We start from the raw sequence: 19,136 nt of genomic DNA, 5'->3' as shown, positions 1-19,136 counted from the left end.
GATTGAATTGGGGTAAATCCGTTCCCAGGACTAACTGGGTTGGTAAATTGATAATCACAGCTACAGTTAGATTTATTTTCTTTCCCAAGATGGTAATTGAGATCTGGGTTAGCAGGAGATTTTCTGCATGGCTATGTAGACAGATCACCCTCTTTTTTCCTACTTCTTTCCACCCTAAAGGAAGTAACTCTGTTCTTATGGCACTTTCTTTACTTCCCGTATCCAATTTCACCCAGACAATTTTGTTCTCCAAGGTAACAGGTATTTTTTATGTGGCTTTATTCCCAGTATATAGTAAGAAATGGGGTTTGCTTTCATTCCTATGATTCCTCCCCTTACTACCAGACTTGTTTAGGTTTGTCTCCCCTTCTAATATCATATCCTGCGATTGGGTGTATAAAATCGTTACTGTATGACGATTCAACTCTTTTGTCCTGGCTCACTCGATTATGGTCGGGTGAAACGCAAACCTAATGGGAGGAGGCAGGAAGTGGCGGATATAAAAGACCTGTGAGAGCAGCAGAGAGTGAGGATTATTTGAGTGAGGTCTGGTGATATAGAGGTGGACCAAGAGGAGGATGAAAGGTGGAGCGGAGTGCTGCAGAGTCTCTGGGGGATCTGGATAGTAGTGCAAGCGAGGTATTGTATGTGAGAGAGTGGTATCAACCAGAAAGAGTGTAGCTGTGACTGTGAGAGTGCATGTGGGACTGAGTCGTGGTGGAGTGGGGTGCAAGAGCTAGAAGAAGGGGAGAGGGAGGGTTTAGAGGCTGAAGGAGGGTGTAGAAAGAGGGAGAATGGAAGTGAGAGTTGGGTGGTAAAGAGAGAGAGGGGAGAATGGCAGGAGTCAGAGTGAAAGTTTGCAGGGTGGAGAGATTCTAACGTGGAGGAGAGAAGTGGTATTGATGGAGGTAGGTGAAAAGAGCTGCGGGACAGAGGAGGAAAGAGGTGTAAGGAGAGCGAGAGACAGGGGGCAAAGAGAGACTATAGGGAGTAGGAGGTGAAGAGTAGATGGGAGCAAGATAAGAATGGGGAGGAGGTAATGAGAGAGAGGGTGGGAGAGTAGGAGGGGGAGATGAGAGGGCGCAGGAGGAGAAACAGGAAAGTGTTTGATAGAATACAGGCACACTTTTAAAAACCACCTTTAAGAGCATCATTGTGGGGGACACTAGAATAGGGTATCCTTAGAAAGTCCAGAGGGAATAAGACAGACAAGACATTGGCCTTTAGTGCCTCCCACAGTAGAGAAGTTACAGTAGATAGTAGGGGTTACCGACCGCTAGTCCTCATGTTGATCTTGGGTGACAGTGAAGCCTGGAGGGTGCTCAAGAGAGACCAGAGAGATATACCATTTTGTTGGAGGACTCTTATCATATCAAACCTCTGACAACAAAGACACTAAAGAGGTGTTAACCATCTATCTAGTGGGCTTCTGGTGTTTCTGAAGGTCATCTGGGATAGGTTTGCATAGAAGCTTGGCTGGACATTCTTTTAGTTTGAATGTGTTAGACTATTGCTGTTTGGGTTGTTACTGACTCACATTCATACCCCTAAGATTATAGCCATCTCTTGGCCGACGTTACCACAAAAGGCAAAGGGGATATATCACATGACAGCGCCTGTTTCACCTTAATGATTGGGATCACTATTGGTTTGAAGAAGTGTGAGGTGTCATTTTGTCATAAGAAGATCATTAACTTGCGACTTTTTGTTGTTGAGATATACGAAGTAATGTGCTGTGTTTCTGCCACTTGGGTCAGTCAGCACTGTATGCCCCTAGTCTTCATTGGATATTGACTCGTTCCACAGAGTGCAATTGTGGCAACTGGTGTGCACCAAATAGATGTTGTGAATAATAGCGAACAGTTAGTTATAGATATTGAACATAGTGGTGTCCACTCCAACTCTCCTAGTAAAACTTTGCAAGCAGGGGTGTTGCTAGGTCTGGAAAAGACCCGGGGCTATGCTGATGTTGGAATTGTTGGGACTGGGGGCTAGCTAGCCTTTTGGCTGCAGCTCCTGAGATTCTATCCGGGGCTAAAACCAAAAGACCAGGGGCTATAGCCCCCTTGCCCCCCCCCCTAGCAACGCCTCTGTTTGCAAGCATACATAGATATGAAAAAAGTAAATCTGTAGGTTAGTGAATGCTGGGGGATAATACTGATTCTGGCATCATGAAGTTGGCCTCCAGCGTCCGTATAACGTGTGCAGATTCTCCATCTAACCAGTGTCCAGTTAAACAGTGGAGACTCCGCTCTATTTACCCAGAGAACTGATAAATAATGTCGCTTGGTTTATGCCCATCTAAATCTCCACCTGCCACTAAATTTCAACGAGCCGTCTACAGATTACAAGGGACAGATCGCACAGGGTCATTTTACTTTTACAACTATGTTTCCTTTCTAGCATGAAACACAGAGGAAACAGTGGCCCATGCGGGTTGGTGACTGCAGCCCTCCCTCTGAGGCGACAGTATTGTTGCACAGCATTAAGAGAGGGGGCTGTGCTACCGCCGAGCCCCGCCAGGTGGCGCGACTCAGCGCCCCGGGCTCGCAAGAATTAAAGCGGCTGAGTAGAAGGCTTGCTCTCTCCGGGGAGGAAAGAAAGGGCTGTGGGAGCTGCAGATAGAGGGATGCTGGTCCGGTTGCAGGAAGCCGAGGTTGCGCTGTAGAGCCCCAAACAGAAGGAGGACAGCGCGTGAGGGCTGCTGGCGGCAGTGGGGGTCCAGGCATGGTGCTACGGGCAGCGCTCTGATGCAGCGCGGCAGCTGCGCCGCACCGGGCCGAGGACATGAGCAGGACCGCGGCGGCGCTCCTCCTCTGCCTGCTGGGATGCAACGCGTGGAAGGCGGTGACCAAGAGCCTACAACGCGGAGAGCGGCAGCCGGGCGCTGCAACAGCGGTGCAAGGTGGGTGCACGAGCGGGTTAGCGGGCAGACGGGAGAGTGGCGTTGAGCTGCGTGCACGCCCGCGGCGGTGGAGTTGTGCATCTTGCCGTTGTTGCTTCTTTGGGGGGGGGGGGGGGGGGAGGCACTTTTGATGCACTCTGAAATGTATTGTTGAGACAAGGCCCCCCCCCCCCCCATTCAACTTGGCGATAGCGCCGATGGTAGAGGTTATGACCGTGTAACCATCGTGGCTTCCGTGTGTGTGGTTGTTTGGCGGCGTGGGAAGCCGGGGAGGCAGACTGCATTGTGATGTCCATCAGCCTCTTAGCGACACTAGAGACTGGGATGCGCTACAGCTGAAGCCAGTAGCACCGCCTCATGCAGACCCGGGGTGGGGGGGGAGGGGACGCGGTGCCCTACGCTGTCCTTCAGATGCGGGGAGGTTGCACTCCATGTGCACAAGTTGGTGGTTGGCTTGCTGTGTCACCCTCTGCGGCTCTTGTGCAGGGTCTATAGCACTCACATGGAGCAGAGGTAGTGGCAGGAATGGCCGGCCTGTGGTGATGTGTGGGGAGAAGCCCGATTAAGTGGGTGCATATGCTTGCGTCTGGAATAGTGAGTGGTGAGAATAAACCGTATGGATTTTAACACTGAATTAAAAAAAGAATGCCGTTCCATGTGACAGGTGGAGCTGAAGCCCGAGTATGTCGTGCGCCTACTGTCTGCAACTAGTAATTAAGGCCCCGGCGAAAGGTGCGCAGGATGCCTGGCGATTGGCGAAAAGTATGCCATGTACTTTTCAGCCTTGAACAAATTGGCTTTGAACTTGCCATACGTGCCCCGGCCCGCCTGGAATAACTGGCGGAAACAAGTGACCGGTCTAGTGGTTGCTATCTGCAACAAGCGCCTTTTGAACATGACTTGCCTAAGCTGGTGTCTGCAGCGGGAACATAATTAAAAGGATCCGTTTCGTTGTGCACTGCTTTCACCAAACGCCTGGTAGAAGATCTGTCCTTAATGACTGCAGCTGGAGGCTTGCGAAACTGTGTTTTTTCTGTGAGCCATAGGCTGCCATAAATTATACATTCCCCAGTGCTTCGTTGTTGGAGTAGCAGCCTGGTAAAGAAAATTCGCCCATTGGTTGGTCTACGCAATAGGAGCCAGGTGCACACAATGGCCTGGCCTGTCGCATCTGCATGGAGAGCCCGGCCGGTAGAAATCCAGTGGCTGCCTGCAGCAAACCAAGGCTCGATTCCGTGGGGGGGAACCATCCCATTGGTGCATAGGGCTCTAGGCCCTTAACTTCTCCCCCTCCAGTGCTTGCGTTACTAGAAGCACAGGAGGCGGTTCAGCCCTTTTGACCCACCACCACCTCCTCCTGTCAGCCATTGGCCAACTTAAACATGAGGGGAACCTAACCCCAGTCTGGGAGTCCCCGCCAGGGTGAAAGAGGGGGCGGGGTGCCGGGGACTTTGGGCAGGAAGCTCCCAACGCCTGTCGCCGCTTTTTTTGGCGGGGGGTGGGGAGGGGGGGCACGTGTTCCTGTCCCTCCACACATTATGACATGCGGTTCACTGAGCGCTTTCATTTGTTGTGGAATTAAAGGGGCGTTGCGCAGCGCATCCTGTCCTAACCTTCTGCTGGGGGGGGGGTCTTTGCTTATGGACATAACTTCACACGTCAGGGAACTTTCTACGCATGCCCTTAGTGTTAAGGTATCACCAAATGCCCCCATTTCTTCTGTGCAACTGTTGATACAGGATTCGCTCACACCCCCCACTTGCTCAACTCGTTTCACAAACGTTTATTCCAAACCTCGCCGCCCCCTCGTGTTTTGGGAAAGAAAGGTTTCTCCGCTGCCCACCCCTCCCTTTCCCGTTGTGTTTTGCTTGGCAGCCTCCCCGCACACAGCTCTCTCGACCCCCTTCTCCCTTCCAGTTGCCCCTCGCTGCTGATGGCGCAGTGTCCGCATTGTGCCAGCAGCAGCCCTGGCTTAGCTTAGGCCACCTCCGATCCAGGAGGGCCGATGCGAACTGCCCAAGCTGCAGAAACAAAACAAAAACAAAGTGCCGTCCTTGAGGAAAGCGAGCACGCGCGCGCTGCCCTCGCCTCCCCCTTTGTTTACGGCCGATCGTTAGATTAGCCCCGGGCTCGGCTCTCTTTCAGGCCACATTCAAGGATTCAATGCTGTAATGCTTTATTGGCTCAACTAATTGGACACGTGTTGACAAAACAGGATTTTACAGGTTTCTACCTAGTATCAGTTGCCCATGATGTATACATATTACCTACCCCCGCCCCATCAAGCAAATCTCACTAAATGCAAATGCTTGAATCGCCAACAAACAAGTACCTGATTTCAATCGGATTTGGTTCAACCACTCGAATAAGGCCTAATTGCCCGCCCCGTGACCTTTGAGTGTCTTATGTTTGCATGTTTCTAGAAAGTCTGCTACTGTTTCAGCCATGTTACGTTCCCCATCATGGGAGCGTTTACATTTTCAGTTCATTATTCAGTTGTGGGAAAACTGAATATTTTTTTTTTGTCCATTCCAGAAAGCCTCCACATTGTTTATTGCAACTTCCTATATGGGAAAGAGGGTTTCATCTTAGACCAAGGTCTGTACTGCACTGCTTACAGAAAGCTAGTCTTCACTGCCCACAGTCCCCCTTCCTTGACCGCAGCTGCCACCCATGGACATTATGCAACAAATTCTATAACCATAATATTGAACGCACTATAACCTCCCCTATACAATACAGGGGTGCTTTACTGGCATGATTTAAAAACACAAGCATTGCTTCCACTTCTTAAGCAAATGTCTGTCGTACCTGGTCTACATAGTTACGCAGGGTTTGGCTGTATGTCGCTAATTTTGTGGTGTATTGTGCTACTTTTTCTGATGTCTCATTTCTTGACTGTAGGACTTGCGTCTTTCTATTATAGTCTAGGTGGGAAGGTGCATGTGTAGTGATCTCGATCTTATCTGTGTGTGTGCAGTAGCTTGTTGAATAGTGAATGGAATGTGGAACTGGCAGGGACCTTTGATCTGTAACTAATTAAGAACCTTCCTTTTGTACCTGCTGGTGTCCTGAGTCCGGCCAGCATTCTTACTGGCTCCCAAGATTCTTCATTTTGGCGACGAGTCTTAAAGGATCCATGAGAAATTGAGCTGGATGGCAGCTGGAGAGCTGAAAAGCAATTGGGCCACTGGAGAGACGCCCATGCAGCGAAGTAGTAGTCAAATGATGTATCTTGGCAGCCAGTAAGATTGCTGGCTGGACTCGGGGAAGGCTTAGGACAGCAGCAGGTACAAAATGATTTCTTTTTGACCTCCAGACGAGATGGGTTCGCTTGTCAATCTGTTGGGGCTACAGCCTACTGCAGTATTCAGCCATAGAGCTGAAGACAGAATGCTCCTAGGAAGATGAAGGCTCTTCTCCCTACCATCTCTAGGATCTATTTAGGATGAGCTGTTCAAAACCTACTGCAATTGAGACACTGGTAACCAGGACCCTGTACGTGCTCTCTAGAAACCTTCCTGCTTTTTTTTAGGGCAGAAGGACGACTCCATTCACTCCTGAGACCCTAGACCAGGTCTCCCAGAAACTGGAAAGCCCAAGAATCAACTCCAAGCTTATTTTCAACCATGAGACTCTAGTCAAGCCTGCTCAACTGTGGTTGACTCTTTGAGCCTGTACAGAAGCCATGGTGTTGCCTTTTTATTTTAGCCCTCCCAGAAATTCAAACCGCTTGCCTGCTTCTTCAAGCTGTCTTCACAGCAACGTAACCGAGCGAACCAAGTTGCTGCCATGAGCCCCTCACCGACTCTCCGATGGGGAACTCCCAACTCGCTGCATTCTGAGTGGGATTTGACCCATCAGGAGTGTACTCTTGATCCAACTCGAAAGGAACTGGAACCAACCAGCTCAACCCAATGGAAGCATCATCTCAACTTGACTGAGAGCCTGCCTTGAAGCCACCATCGCAATTCGAGTGTCTTGACACCGGCGCTTGGTGTAGAAAAGCACCAAGTAGCATGGTTCGATGATATCAAGCCACCCCGAAAATCATATGTAGTTGCATTGGTCCAGTACCACTATTTCCCCTGAAGAGTCCTGGTAATTTATGAGAACCCACTCTTTTGCCTTTTCAAAACACGTTGAAGGACTTTTGACGCCTACTGCTCAAATCAATTGCCTACACCCGTTTTCACCTTGAGTGCCCTCTTTGCGCTCAGTCTGCATTCTCAGTTTTCCTTTAAAGGGGTATGTCTTTAGGATTTTTAATTAGTTTGGTGCGTTAGTTTTTAAAAGGTTTCCCCCTCCACTCTGGAAATTATTTTATTTTTGTACCGCATACTACTGTTTGTTGCATATGTACCAGCTCGCTCCATTTATGAAGAGCATAGCCTGCCCTCTGTTCCCGTTATAAAAGCATTATGTCAGGCTGTTCCAGTTTCATTTTGAGTATTTGCTCACTGCCTTTAAGCTGACACTATTGCATTAGCGCATAGCTAGCGAGAAATGGCTATTGAGGAGGGACACAACGCTTGTAAGTGTTTGGTTATTTTACCCCTCTCCCCGATTGACTGCCCATGGCCATGCTAATCCAAATGGACAATTCCACCACTTCTGCCTCTCTCCCCAACCCCCTAAACACATAATCTTAGAAGCTCTTTGAGCTACCTTTTTATCAATTCGTAACATCAAACTTTGTGCTAGAAGTGCCTGTCAGGGTTTTTTCAAAGCAGTAGGCTGAGATTTAATAATTTAACTGGAGCTGAAATGCGCTATGGGTATAATAAAAATGTCTTAACCATGTCTGCCTTCAGGCACTCTACTTCTAAGCGCGGTGTGTATCTTTTACTAAAGTCCTGTTAAAACAAGGCTTTCCCCAAGCCCTGGGAAAGCCAACAGTTTTGGCTTGCATATTCCAGGCACTGCTTTTATATTCCCTGGTACACTCCCAATTTTGCAGCTGCTGCCACTGATGGCCAGTTAATACCATTACGGCAGCAAGGTTAGAAATTGCCAGGAGCTGGGAGCTATTTAGCTCCTGGGTCTAGCTTAAAAGAGCCTGTGTTGGGGACAAACTCACAGGTAGGTTTGAGGGCTACTAGGAGTTTGCAGACTCTCAGAAGGCCCAACACCTTCTGCCAAAAGGAACGTAGGCCCAGTCAGACCGCAAGTTCAAACTGCGGTTTATTACAGCCAAAACCAACAGGGATCAGTACAAGGATAGAGGAAATCCTAAGATGTCTCAACATCTCCTGGCTCGCAGGCTTGTTTTTGTACTCGAATGGCGTCAGAATGATGCTACAACTTGGGCCCCTCTCCAGAACACCTGTCGCACTACTGGAATGGGTGCTGAGTGATGGTCCACCTATAGTGGACACTCTACATGTTAGTCTACTGGCTCTCGTATGTCAGGTGGCTGGCCTGTTCCATCCCCAAATTACTATCTCTAAACAATGTTGCAGTGTGAGGGTCTTACAATTGATTCTTGCCCGTTGCTACCCACCGCCCAGGAGACTGAACTGCGATTGGCTAGAGCTGATCTCCCCAGGCCTGGGATCCGCAATGAATCTCAGCTCTTGGCGTACCTTAAGGTAATAAGAATGACTGTCTGCATTGTAACTTGTGTGTAGCACCTTAAACTAGGAGTGCCCGTTCATCTTGTGCAACACTCATCTCGCAGTGTAACATCTTTGTTGCAGCTTCTGTCTGGCGGTGTGAGATCGCCTCTTTCCCAGCTCTGGTGTCAATTCATCGGCCGAGTCATTTGTTTGGAGACCACGATTTGGAGCTTCTGCAGCTCTGAATTATGAGGAATTATTCATTAATTGTACTTTCATTCAGGCAGTGGAATGTCGTTCATGTCTGGTGGCTGTGGCAGCAGGTCCTGTCTCACGCGTTTGTTCTTGTTCTGACTGAATTCACCTCAGCTGTAGTCTGCTGTAATTTTCCTAAACCATGATGTGGCTTTTACATATTCGTACTATTTATATTTTCTCCATATGTTAGTCACATGTGGCTCTGTCAGGTCCCATAGGTGCTCCTGCAGTTCCATATGCTTATTTGCATATAAGCATCTGCAAGCTTTGTTCAGGATCTCTTGCTTCTTGCGGTTTCTGCTTTTGCTGCGTTAAGCTAATGACAAAATAATAAAGGCAATGACGGTATGTATATGTATCTGTCCTCTAACTTGCAGAACTGCAAAATGTTTTCTTCATGTTTTGGTGCGTTGTTTGTGTCCTGATGTGCGGATGGCACATGTGCTTCCTGTCTAACGCTGCAAAGTCATGGTGACTCTAACAACGTCAGTAATGTGGCTTCTTGCCACTTTAGTCGTTACTGTCAATTGAGGTCTTTAGTTTCAGCCTGAGGCACTTCGTCCACTCTGGTTAAGGCTTGTACCACACCTGCTCTGTAGGGCTGGCTGAGTGGGTACCTTCCGACATACTTATCAATTGTTGGAGCACTAGGAAATCTCCTGGACTTCTTCTGTGTCATGTACCTTATAGGAGGGGGTGAATTTGCCCATCCCTCTTCACCTGGTTAGCTTGACACCAGGGGTTACTTTTGTCTCTTATGGGAAGTGGTGCCATATAAACCTAGGTATGACATATTAACTGTATGCTTGGGAATGTTTATTGAGGAGAATAAAAAACTCTCCTAAGGGATGTTTGGAGCATATTGGATAATATAAAAAAAGTTTAGAGTTTGAATAGTGTACAAAGTTAGATTTGCTGCACGCTACGTATTAGCTCCTGGATACCCACAGGTAGCTCCAGTCTAACTGGTTATGCCTGATACACAGGAGCTGCTTTTTTGCTCCTGGTGAACAAATTCCAATTTTGATCCCTGCGGCAGGAGCCGGCAAACGCCTTTCCCGTGCCTATACAAAAGCCCAAACTGTTGGCATTGTCGATGCTTTATGATACATGCACATTCCTGTACTCCTCCAGAGCGGTAGTTCTTACACTACAGAGCAGTGTTGGCTACGAAGTGCATTGATTTGTACCAAATGCTTTTCAAACATGCAGTGATTCCAAGGGGGCAGTATGGTGTGACCGAGAGCCCTATTAAAAAAATTATTGGTGGGCACAGATGAAACGATAAATGTTGAAAATAACAGTTAAACCAAGAAGGAAGCCTGGTGGTGATTGGGAGACTGCTTGGAAAATGCTTTGTGGGTAGGTCTTTTAGGAGGACATAGTGCAGATTGCTGTAGCACTAAATGTTGATTACTGATGTGCCCTTATGTTGGTGGGTATAGCTGGAACCCTGTGTAGAATACACTAGCTTGGAATATAAGGTATGTACTCGGGATCACAACGATGTATTGAAGTGCAATTGTTCCACCTCCCAATAACCAAGTTTCTTTCCTCCATATGGTCCATGGTAGAGGTTCCCAACCCTTTCGTGGGCAAGGAACAACGGTTGTGGCAAATGAAATTGCCTGCAACCTTTGACTCTTAGTGGACCATATCAGCATTCGGGTGGTAGCAAATAAGACATGTTCTTGACAATCTTGCATTAGGGAATTTGAGGTGGCATTAAACTTAATTTGTCACTTGGTAGTTTTCAGGCTCGCCCAAGGAATCTTTTAGCAGGCTAGTGGCAAATGTATTTTCTTTTCACATGTATGGTCCATATAACCAGTCATGCTCTGCAACCAGTCATGCTATCTCAAAATGTTCTTGCCCTGCTTAATCTCTGCCTCCTTCTGTCCGTTACATTTATCCCCTATTTGCCATTCTTACCCTGCTCCTTTTCTTCTGCTGACCCAAAGTCTGGATACCCCCGGTGGGGCAAATCGTACCTACTCTCAGGCAAGCAGAGACACTCTGACTATTATTGTGGTGAAGTAACACAGTAGATCAGCTATGCATTTCGCGTGTGTCTGTCAAGATCATAAATTGCAAAATATCTGATATCGACTTTTCACCAGAAATGGCAGAGTGTAAACCTGCTGTAAAACAAAAACATTTGAACATGAAGCCATGAGACCTTTCCTTCTGCCATTAGCCCCATAACCCACTGAACTGTGGGACGAGCTACGAAAATAAGTCCTGCTACTTCTACCCCAAATTCACCTTGGAAAATTAATGCTAAACTGACGCACAATCTTTCCTGCCCATCATATGATGACTTAACTCTGTTCCCTCTCCCTGCAACATTCGGACAAGGTGTGTGGGATGTTCTGACCCACTAGTCTATGCCCTGCAACATCACTGTGCGCTGCTTTCATCAAAAACAGAACGGCCGCCGGAAAACCTTATGCGCGCTAAAAATCTGTGAGAAGTGCGCAGGGAAACCCGAAAATAGGCCGCCACTCCATTTTCCCTATGTCAGTGGCAAAACCGGAGACCACACTGCCAAAACCTGGCATGGGGCTGCCCACAGAGTAAAATAGAATTGCTTGAAAAGTCAGTGCTACATCCCAAGGAAAACCCAGAAGTGCCCAAAATCCGCTTTTCCTTGGCTGTTAAATTTGCCAAATAATGATTCTCAAACAGCAGAGAAGATCCAACATCCTTGTGGGGTGTTCACCATCACTTTATTTAAGGAACCCCATAAGCACAATGTCAGGAGAAACACCTTTCATCATAAAAAAAAAATCCACATTCAAAAGGTGCTTGCATGGGAAAAATGTCATAAATGGGCGCAGTACCGCTGCTCGTCTGTGTCAGAAGCTCTCATTACTTATACTGTCAGTTTAAAACTTGGGTCTTAAATCAAATTGTAGAAAGGAAGAAACTTGCCATCAAAAGCAATATGGGTTGCTACAATTCAATTTCTATGTTTTAAAAAGACTGGAATGAAGAGATTTGTGTGGATATTTGTAGAAAATGTAAATTGTATTTTAGAAAAGCCCATTTTTAAACAGTGTTTTAAAGTGAATTAATGGCAGCTACAGTGGACTTCAAAGGCATTCCACAGCTTCTCCCCAAACAAAGGAATTTTCCTCCTGCTCTCTGCTCAGGAACTGGCATTGAGTTGTGAAGGGAAGTGGGAGGAGATTTTGGCCTGTTGCTCTGAGTAGGGACAACAGGCTCCCTTCACTGAAAGGAAATGCAAATTCGGGCGTCAATAGCAACCAGCGGCTCAGGTTGCTCTGGCCCAGCCAAACCTTTGAGGCGGAGCTAGACTAGACTGTATTTGAAATTTCAAGGAAATATCTTTTTGGAAAAAGACTCCTAAAAAAACTGAACAATTTGGAAATTCTGTGGTTTATAGGTTAATATAAAAATGCCACTCACAATTTGAAACTACTCTGAACCCTGTGCGATATTCAGAGACAGGACTACTAGAATGTTGAGATTGTAACAATTGTGATCATGCTAGGAATATGGAAGTTTACAGGGTTATGCCCAGATGTCATGCGCATGGATGTGGAAAAATGTGTACAGATCTGACACTGGGTAACCAACCAAAAGCGCGAAAAACTGAAGATGGGACTCGGACGGAGACATGCTTTATTTAATATGTGATGTGGATATGTATTAGCAAGTTGGTGATATTGTAGATATGCTTTCTATGAAAAATAGGTTTTCTGTGTAGAAACAAAGGGGAGGTTTTTTCCCTGTATGGTAAATTGCAGCATCACTATGACACTAGATTTCCATCTCAAATTATGAAAGGAGAAATACTTTGACCAATCAGATCCCTAGAGGGTGGGCTTAGTATAATCAGCCTACCCACCCCTTTGGAAAATATATAAATGGGGGACTGTTGAGGACCTAGAGACACACACATTCTCCATCAACTGATTTACTGGCGAAGCGCTCTGCAGGAGAACCCAGATCAAGGCTCCAGAACTCTGAAAGCAGAGGCCTAATTCTAAAGCTATAACCCTTCTCAGCTTGGCCTTTAAAATCTTGCAACCCGATTTTCACCCCAGGCTTCCAAAGGGCACATCAAAAATTGAACAGCCTGGCTGTGCTGTTTTCTGCTTCTTGCCAGAACCCAGAGATCCAAACCAGTAGAGCTGAGCTGAAACCAGATGGCTGTACTCCAGAACCAACCCATCAGACCCAGTCCAGAGTGCCGTGCAGCGGCAAGAGTGCTGTGCTGAGTGCACAACCGGGTGCCTGAAATCTGTCTGGTGGGCTAGCAGATTCCAGTCCAAACCCTTTGACCAGATCCTGACTGGCCTATTCCAAAACCATAGTTGTGAGTATTTAGCAAAGAATTGTCCATAGCCATCTCTTATCCTTAAGTAAGCCTATCCAACCCATTACAACATATCCAGAACTGCATTGAAGAATCTCTTTTGTATTTTCTGAATCTTTCCCATACCCATATAATCCTTTGATAATTGTAGTGATAATATCATCTTTTCGCTAATATTTTTGCTGAAGAAAGACAAGTCAGAGCGGAGGCGCCGCTGTTCTGGTTGCTGTCCGTTGGGTATCTTCATAGCTTCCCTTAGTGTAAAGAAAATTCTTGTTGGTAATATTCAAAAGCGCATCTTTCATTGAAATCTTGACTCTGAGAAAAATCTACCTTTACTAAAGCCTCTGTAACGTTTGAACCGTACATGCTAGAAATGAGATTTAAATGTCAAATTGAAGCTAACCTCCTGAGCTTTCAAACAAATCTAACCGCATTCCAACTCCTTATAGTTTTTCTGTAATCGCGTTTCTCGCACGCTGAAAAGTTTGCCGCGATTCTGCATTTGGCTCAATTTCAACACATGTAAAATAGCTATTTCTTGCATTCAACCTCTGAATTCAGTTTGCTAGTTATCCATCCAAACATCATTGCTAGCGTGTACCTGAAGCTATCCAAAGCGGCTCCCACTAATTTTGAATCCATTTAGATAATTAAATCCATTTTTAGTGTTTTTCCCATTCATTCCAAGCCACATTCAAAAGCATCTGACCTGTTTTTAAAATCATTCCCATTGCTCTCTGCTTGCTGGGGGAATTGGGATTGAAACTGCATTTGTAGATTGTTTATTCCTGAAACCTGTTTTCTCTCCTTCCATCTCTATATTGCATATTAGGGAGGATTGAGTAGTTACATTGCATTTGATTGTACACCCAAAAGTATTTCTGTGCTGCATTCATTTCCTATCATTGCATTTCATTGAACCCATACAAAGTTTTTATTCTATGCTACATTATTCTTCTCATCCATACTCCTATTGATTAAAGAGATTGTTGATTGTAATATCACCCATTGGTGATCATTGTATAAATATTAATAGGGTGATATCTAGATATTATTCAAATTCATAAGTGTGATATATATCTTGTTCAAATCCATCAAATAAATCTTTTTACTTTGCAAAACAACATACTTCATTGTTCAGTGAGACCGGGTGGTATTCAAAGAGAGGGGCGTGATATAAGGGTACATCGTTCAGAAATAAAAGAACTTTAGACATATAAATATATATAATTAAGGGTTCCAGCTGGGCATCGCACGCTAGGCATTGACTTGGGTGGAGTGCTGGGTTGAAACCACTTACAAGTGGGACATTGAGCTATGTGATTCTACTCTGACTCTGGCTTTGCACCTTTTATTGAGCCTGGAGTGGGACACAGAGCGGACTCCTGCTACGCCCCCCCATTGTGCATGGAGGGTGCAGAGCAGGAGCATATGGCCACACTGCTGTCCGAGACAGGATGCTCAGAACAAAAGTCATGCCACAGTAAGAAGGGGCTACGCTGGCTGCACCTGGCTTGGCTGACGATGTGTGCAGGCTCATTTCAACATGGTTGGGGGTGGGGACTCTACTTGGACTGTAAACTGCCTTAGGCACCTGTGTGGTGCATACATTACAATGGCGACAACAATCTGGTTAATAGCTGTCGCTATCACAAGACGGCCAGCCAGCAGGGAGCTTAAACACTAAATGCCCACTGAAGAACTCTAAACACTTGTCAGCAAGTGGCAGACGTGGAGGAACCAGCGTTGAACGTCAATGAGCTGATAACACTTCTGTTTATCCTGTGAGAAGAGAAATTGCAGTTTGTAATGCGAGCGCCGCAAAGCATGCATTTTAGGCCCCAGAAGGAAAATGAAGAAATTAATATATTGCTGTTACAAGGTTGCTGACTGGCAACATAGGGGCAGTTGCTGGGGGCTTCCTCCTGAGGCTCAAGGCCCCTTTCATTTGAAAGGGTTGAAGGGCCCGGATGCTGTCCCTGGGCTGCCCCCAAATGCAGTCTAGCCCAGTAATAAAACAAATCCTACTTTGGTTTTAAACCAAGTATACTTTTCGTTATTACTTGTCTAGACTGGCATTTGAAGCATTTATTTTAGTCCTTTTTTATAAAAAAATGTTTTGTTTACTATGGCATGACTCTTTTTATTGGTATATATGATAAACCAAGGGTTTTTCATAGAGGCCCAGAATAAAACATCAGCAGCCAGTGCTCCAAAAAGACTTCAAAAAGAAGTCGGACTAGTGAATGCACTCTGGACTGGGGGCACACAGGAGCACTGTCTGATGTCTGTGTCCCACACTGCTCCATGCTGCAGCTGCTCCAGTGGTGGGACACAGACACCTATTTGCTACGTGGTGTGCTCCTGTTCGGCACCCTCACTGACAATGATGGTGCCGAAGGGGAGGTGTCCTGCTGCCGGGACATTTGGGCTGGCTGCTGGATACAATGATTCATTGTCCTCCTGGCGAACGGAAAAAGGGTCCCGTGCCAGGAGGACAATGAATACTTGTGCCCAGCCACCAGCCCAAATGTCCCGGTCCGGCTACTGAAGGAGCCACTGGGGGTGGCAAGCTGCCCCCACGCTCGGTACCCTAATGATGGGAGCCCACTTAATAAGTGTTTTATATCACTGATTGAGCAGCAGCTTAACACAGCGAAGGCCTGTGGGCTACTTCCTCATGCGCAGTGATTGTGGAGTGGAGCAGAGGGATGCTGGCTTAGTTGGGCAGGTGGTCTGATAGGTGGCTGTTACTGTCATGTTATGTACTATATTAAACCACAAACTTCACCATTTCCATATCCTCTTTGCACCGATGATTTCAGCAACCGTGTTCTTCGTGAGGCTTCCAGGCTGGCCTGTGGCTTACTGGCTTCGCTTTGATACCACCTTGCCACCTTATCCCTAGCCCACATGGCCCAGGTAGTGCGGGTGCATCAGTGGACTGTTTGACTGCAGAGCAGTAGCACAGCCTTGGTGGTATGCCTAATTTGCAACTTCAACCACTGACACACAATGCCCATTCCAAACCTGTGCAGCACTTGCCGTGGGCTTTAACTGTCACAGCCACCACGCCATTTGCCACCACTCACGGCTGGCCAGTGCTGCAGAGGGGGCACCCCGTAGCTAGAAGGCAATAGAGGGTAATCTGAGGGGCAAGGCGAACAGAGGGACAGAACACAAAAACATGAGGCCGCCAAGACATTGCGTTCCTCCCCTCACCCCTGCCACCACTTCTTAGCTTGGGCAGGCTCAGGCTATTTTTCTTTCCACACCAGGGTGCCAAGGCACTAGCAAATGCCACGCTCTCAGGCAAGGGTGAGGCAGGAAGAAGACAAGTGGACAACAAAGGTGTGTAACAAGGTGCCAAGGGCCATCGGTGCCATCCGACTGGGGGGATAACAGAAGCCACCACAAACACATGCATATCCTAGGGCAAAGCTGCAAGTATAAAAGGAGACACTAAGAGAAATCAGTTGACTGGTACTCCGGACGGAACACCAGAGTTATTCTGCGTATGCAGAAACTTTCTTTTGTGAGCATTGGCGTGCCCAAGCTGTCTCTCTTACCGCAGGCTTCACTCTGCCTCGGTAAACCAAGAGCAGCCTTCCTAGTTTCGGGCATGGGTTGACACAGTCCACCAGCGGAAGTACCAGATTTCCCCTTCGTGTGCAGGCAGTAAGGAGCAGCGTGTCGGGACCGGGAAAGAAAAGCAGGTGGCTTGCGGAAAACCCGAAAGGAACTCTGCGACCTGCGTAGGAGAATGGAGCACGCAGGGGGCGAGACATACAACATAGGCGTGCCTGGGAAGAGAAGAGGGCACCAGTTTACAGGGTGAGGAAACACTGGCAACAAAGTTACGCTGTGCGCTTGCAAGGTGAACAAGTGAAAAGACAAAAAATGCTCTTACTTGGGAAAGAAACATATGACCGAAACGGTCGGGGTGGGGGGGCATTTTGTAGTAACAGCTTGCCATTTAGCAAGGGAGCTTTTTTTTAAAGCAAAACAAACAGTCGTTCTTACAGAGTGGCACTCGGGAGCATCGGCCAGCTTCAGCAAAACCCGCACAGTGTAACAGTGAGCAGGGCTCAAAGCATTGCATTTATTTGGATTACAGCGGGAAATTACTGACAAAGGAAAAGCAGTGGCCAACAAAAAGGGTTCAAAGCTGCTGGAGTGGGCAAAAGCAGCTGAGAGTGCACGGCTGAGCTTGGGTGCGAAAAGGACTGGGAGAATGTTCAGATGAAGAAGATGAGATCTTTGAAATAGAGCAGAGGGTGGAACCACTGAAAAAGAAGGCCAAAGAAACAATGGCCCAGCTGCACTAGACAAACAAGTGACAGCAGACAGTGGAGTGAATAAGAACACAAAGAAAAGTAAAAAAGCACACATTAATGAAATGATGGATCATTTTGTGAACAAGTATTTTATGCAGAAAAAAATGTTGGTAAATGCAAAATTTGATAGGTTAGAAAAGATGGTGACTGATTCAGGGGTAAAACGGCTCAAGGGCACAGGGACCGGTGGGATTAATGAACAAGGAATAAGAGAGAACAGTCACTTAAGGGCATGGATAAGGGGTCCCATTACCGCCCAGAGCGGCACAACAAGTCCCACCACCGAAGGACCTGTAACATTGGTGCCGGCAGCAGAAGGCACAGGTCCAAAACCAGACTGCATCAGCAATGATGCTGCCACAAACCCTCTCAACCACCCCCCCCCTGCAAGAGCAAATCCCCGTGGTCACAACCCCGCAGTTACTAGCGACACAAAGTGCTGGATAAGGAGCTATTAAACAGATTTAAGAGATCTTTAGCTTGGAATATTGAACAAGTGGCCAAAGAAACAATATGGAAGAAAGGATACATAGAAATGTTTTCACTGCTAGAGGCCCAACAAAAAGGTTGTGTTCAGGGATCCTAAAAACAAATCTAGGAAGATATTGGCAAGGAAATCCCTGGTCGAACACAATTGGGATAACTGGTTAAAGCCATTCAACATAATGGCAACCGTAATTTCAGGGGGAAAAAAACCAACGAAGGCAGGGCTCTATTTGCTCATGTAGACAAAATAAGGGAAGTTGGAGAGATTTTTGGAGGAGAGGCATGGCTCACTTACGATGAGCAGTTTAGGAGGGCCATGGCAGTACACCCTGGAATAGAAAGGGTTGAGGTGCAGAATAGCCTATACATTCAGGAGGTGCTAAAAACCAAAACGCCATGCTGCGCAGTACAACTCTCTCAAAAACCCCAAAGACAAGCAGCAGTAAAGGCTCAGAGCCAGAAAATCTGAATAAAAGCGAGCAACCTTTTCGGAAAAAACAGCCATGGTGGGGGTGGGGGGTCTAGGTCAAATGCCTGCAGCAAGAATGCAAACAAACCACACAACACCAGTAGGAGCAACATCGCATGTTGGAAACGTGAGAAAGGGTACTGCTCCTGGGGCAGGGAGTGCAGATGTAAGCATGCTTGCACAAAATGTGGGGAGAACACAGCACCAGCATATGCACCAGATTATCAAATAAAGGCTCCAAAAAAGAGTAACAATGAGAGCCCAGATGCCAAAGCTAAAATATACCCCAAAATAAATGGGGAGATGGGGGCAGGGGGGTTGGGGATGGAAAGAAATGGAAAACGGGACTAAAAACACCAGGGCGAGCACCCATTAGAGTCATGAAATTCATGCACTTAATAGCAACATACTAAGCAAAAAGATGGGACCGTCTATAAAAAATGGCTTCCTGGAAGGGTTCAACATCCCACCCCTTCCAGGGCCAAGGGTCCAAAAAGATACCAAAAAATAAGAACCCAAAAATAGTAAGGAATACAATTCAGAAATAATTGGCTTTAGGCAGAGTTGGAGGGCCCTTGCAAGAAATTCCATTCAGGGAATACATCTGCTCACCTCTGGGTCTAATACCCAAAGAAGAACCGGGGCAATTTAGATTAATACATTTGTCCTACCCTCCGGGCCAGTCAGTGGATGATGGGATATCCAAAACGGAAAGAGCGGTGACATACACACATTTCCATGAGGCACTTAGATCAATCAAAAAATGTGGGAGGTA

General features: G+C 46.8%; 1 protein-coding gene across 1 annotated transcript in view; it reads left to right on the top strand.

Annotated features, from left to right (window-relative positions):
• Positions 1–2,543: 2,543 nt before the first annotated feature.
• Positions 2,544–19,136, top strand: part of FAM171A1 (family with sequence similarity 171 member A1) — a 718,266-nt gene continuing 701,673 nt past the window's right edge. The window contains exon 1 of the mRNA XM_069648403.1: positions 2,544–2,905. Within this exon, the coding sequence (XP_069504504.1) occupies positions 2,788–2,905 (118 nt within the window). The 5' untranslated portion in view covers positions 2,544–2,787. The remainder of the gene's footprint in view (positions 2,906–19,136) is intronic.

This window comes from Ambystoma mexicanum, chromosome 2q (genome assembly GCF_040938575.1).
Source record: "Ambystoma mexicanum isolate Mex_15411 chromosome 2q, UKY_AmexF1_1, whole genome shotgun sequence".
NCBI classification, from domain to species: Eukaryota; Metazoa; Chordata; class Amphibia; order Caudata; family Ambystomatidae; genus Ambystoma; species Ambystoma mexicanum.
This window is presented reverse-complemented; position numbering and strand designations above follow the sequence as displayed.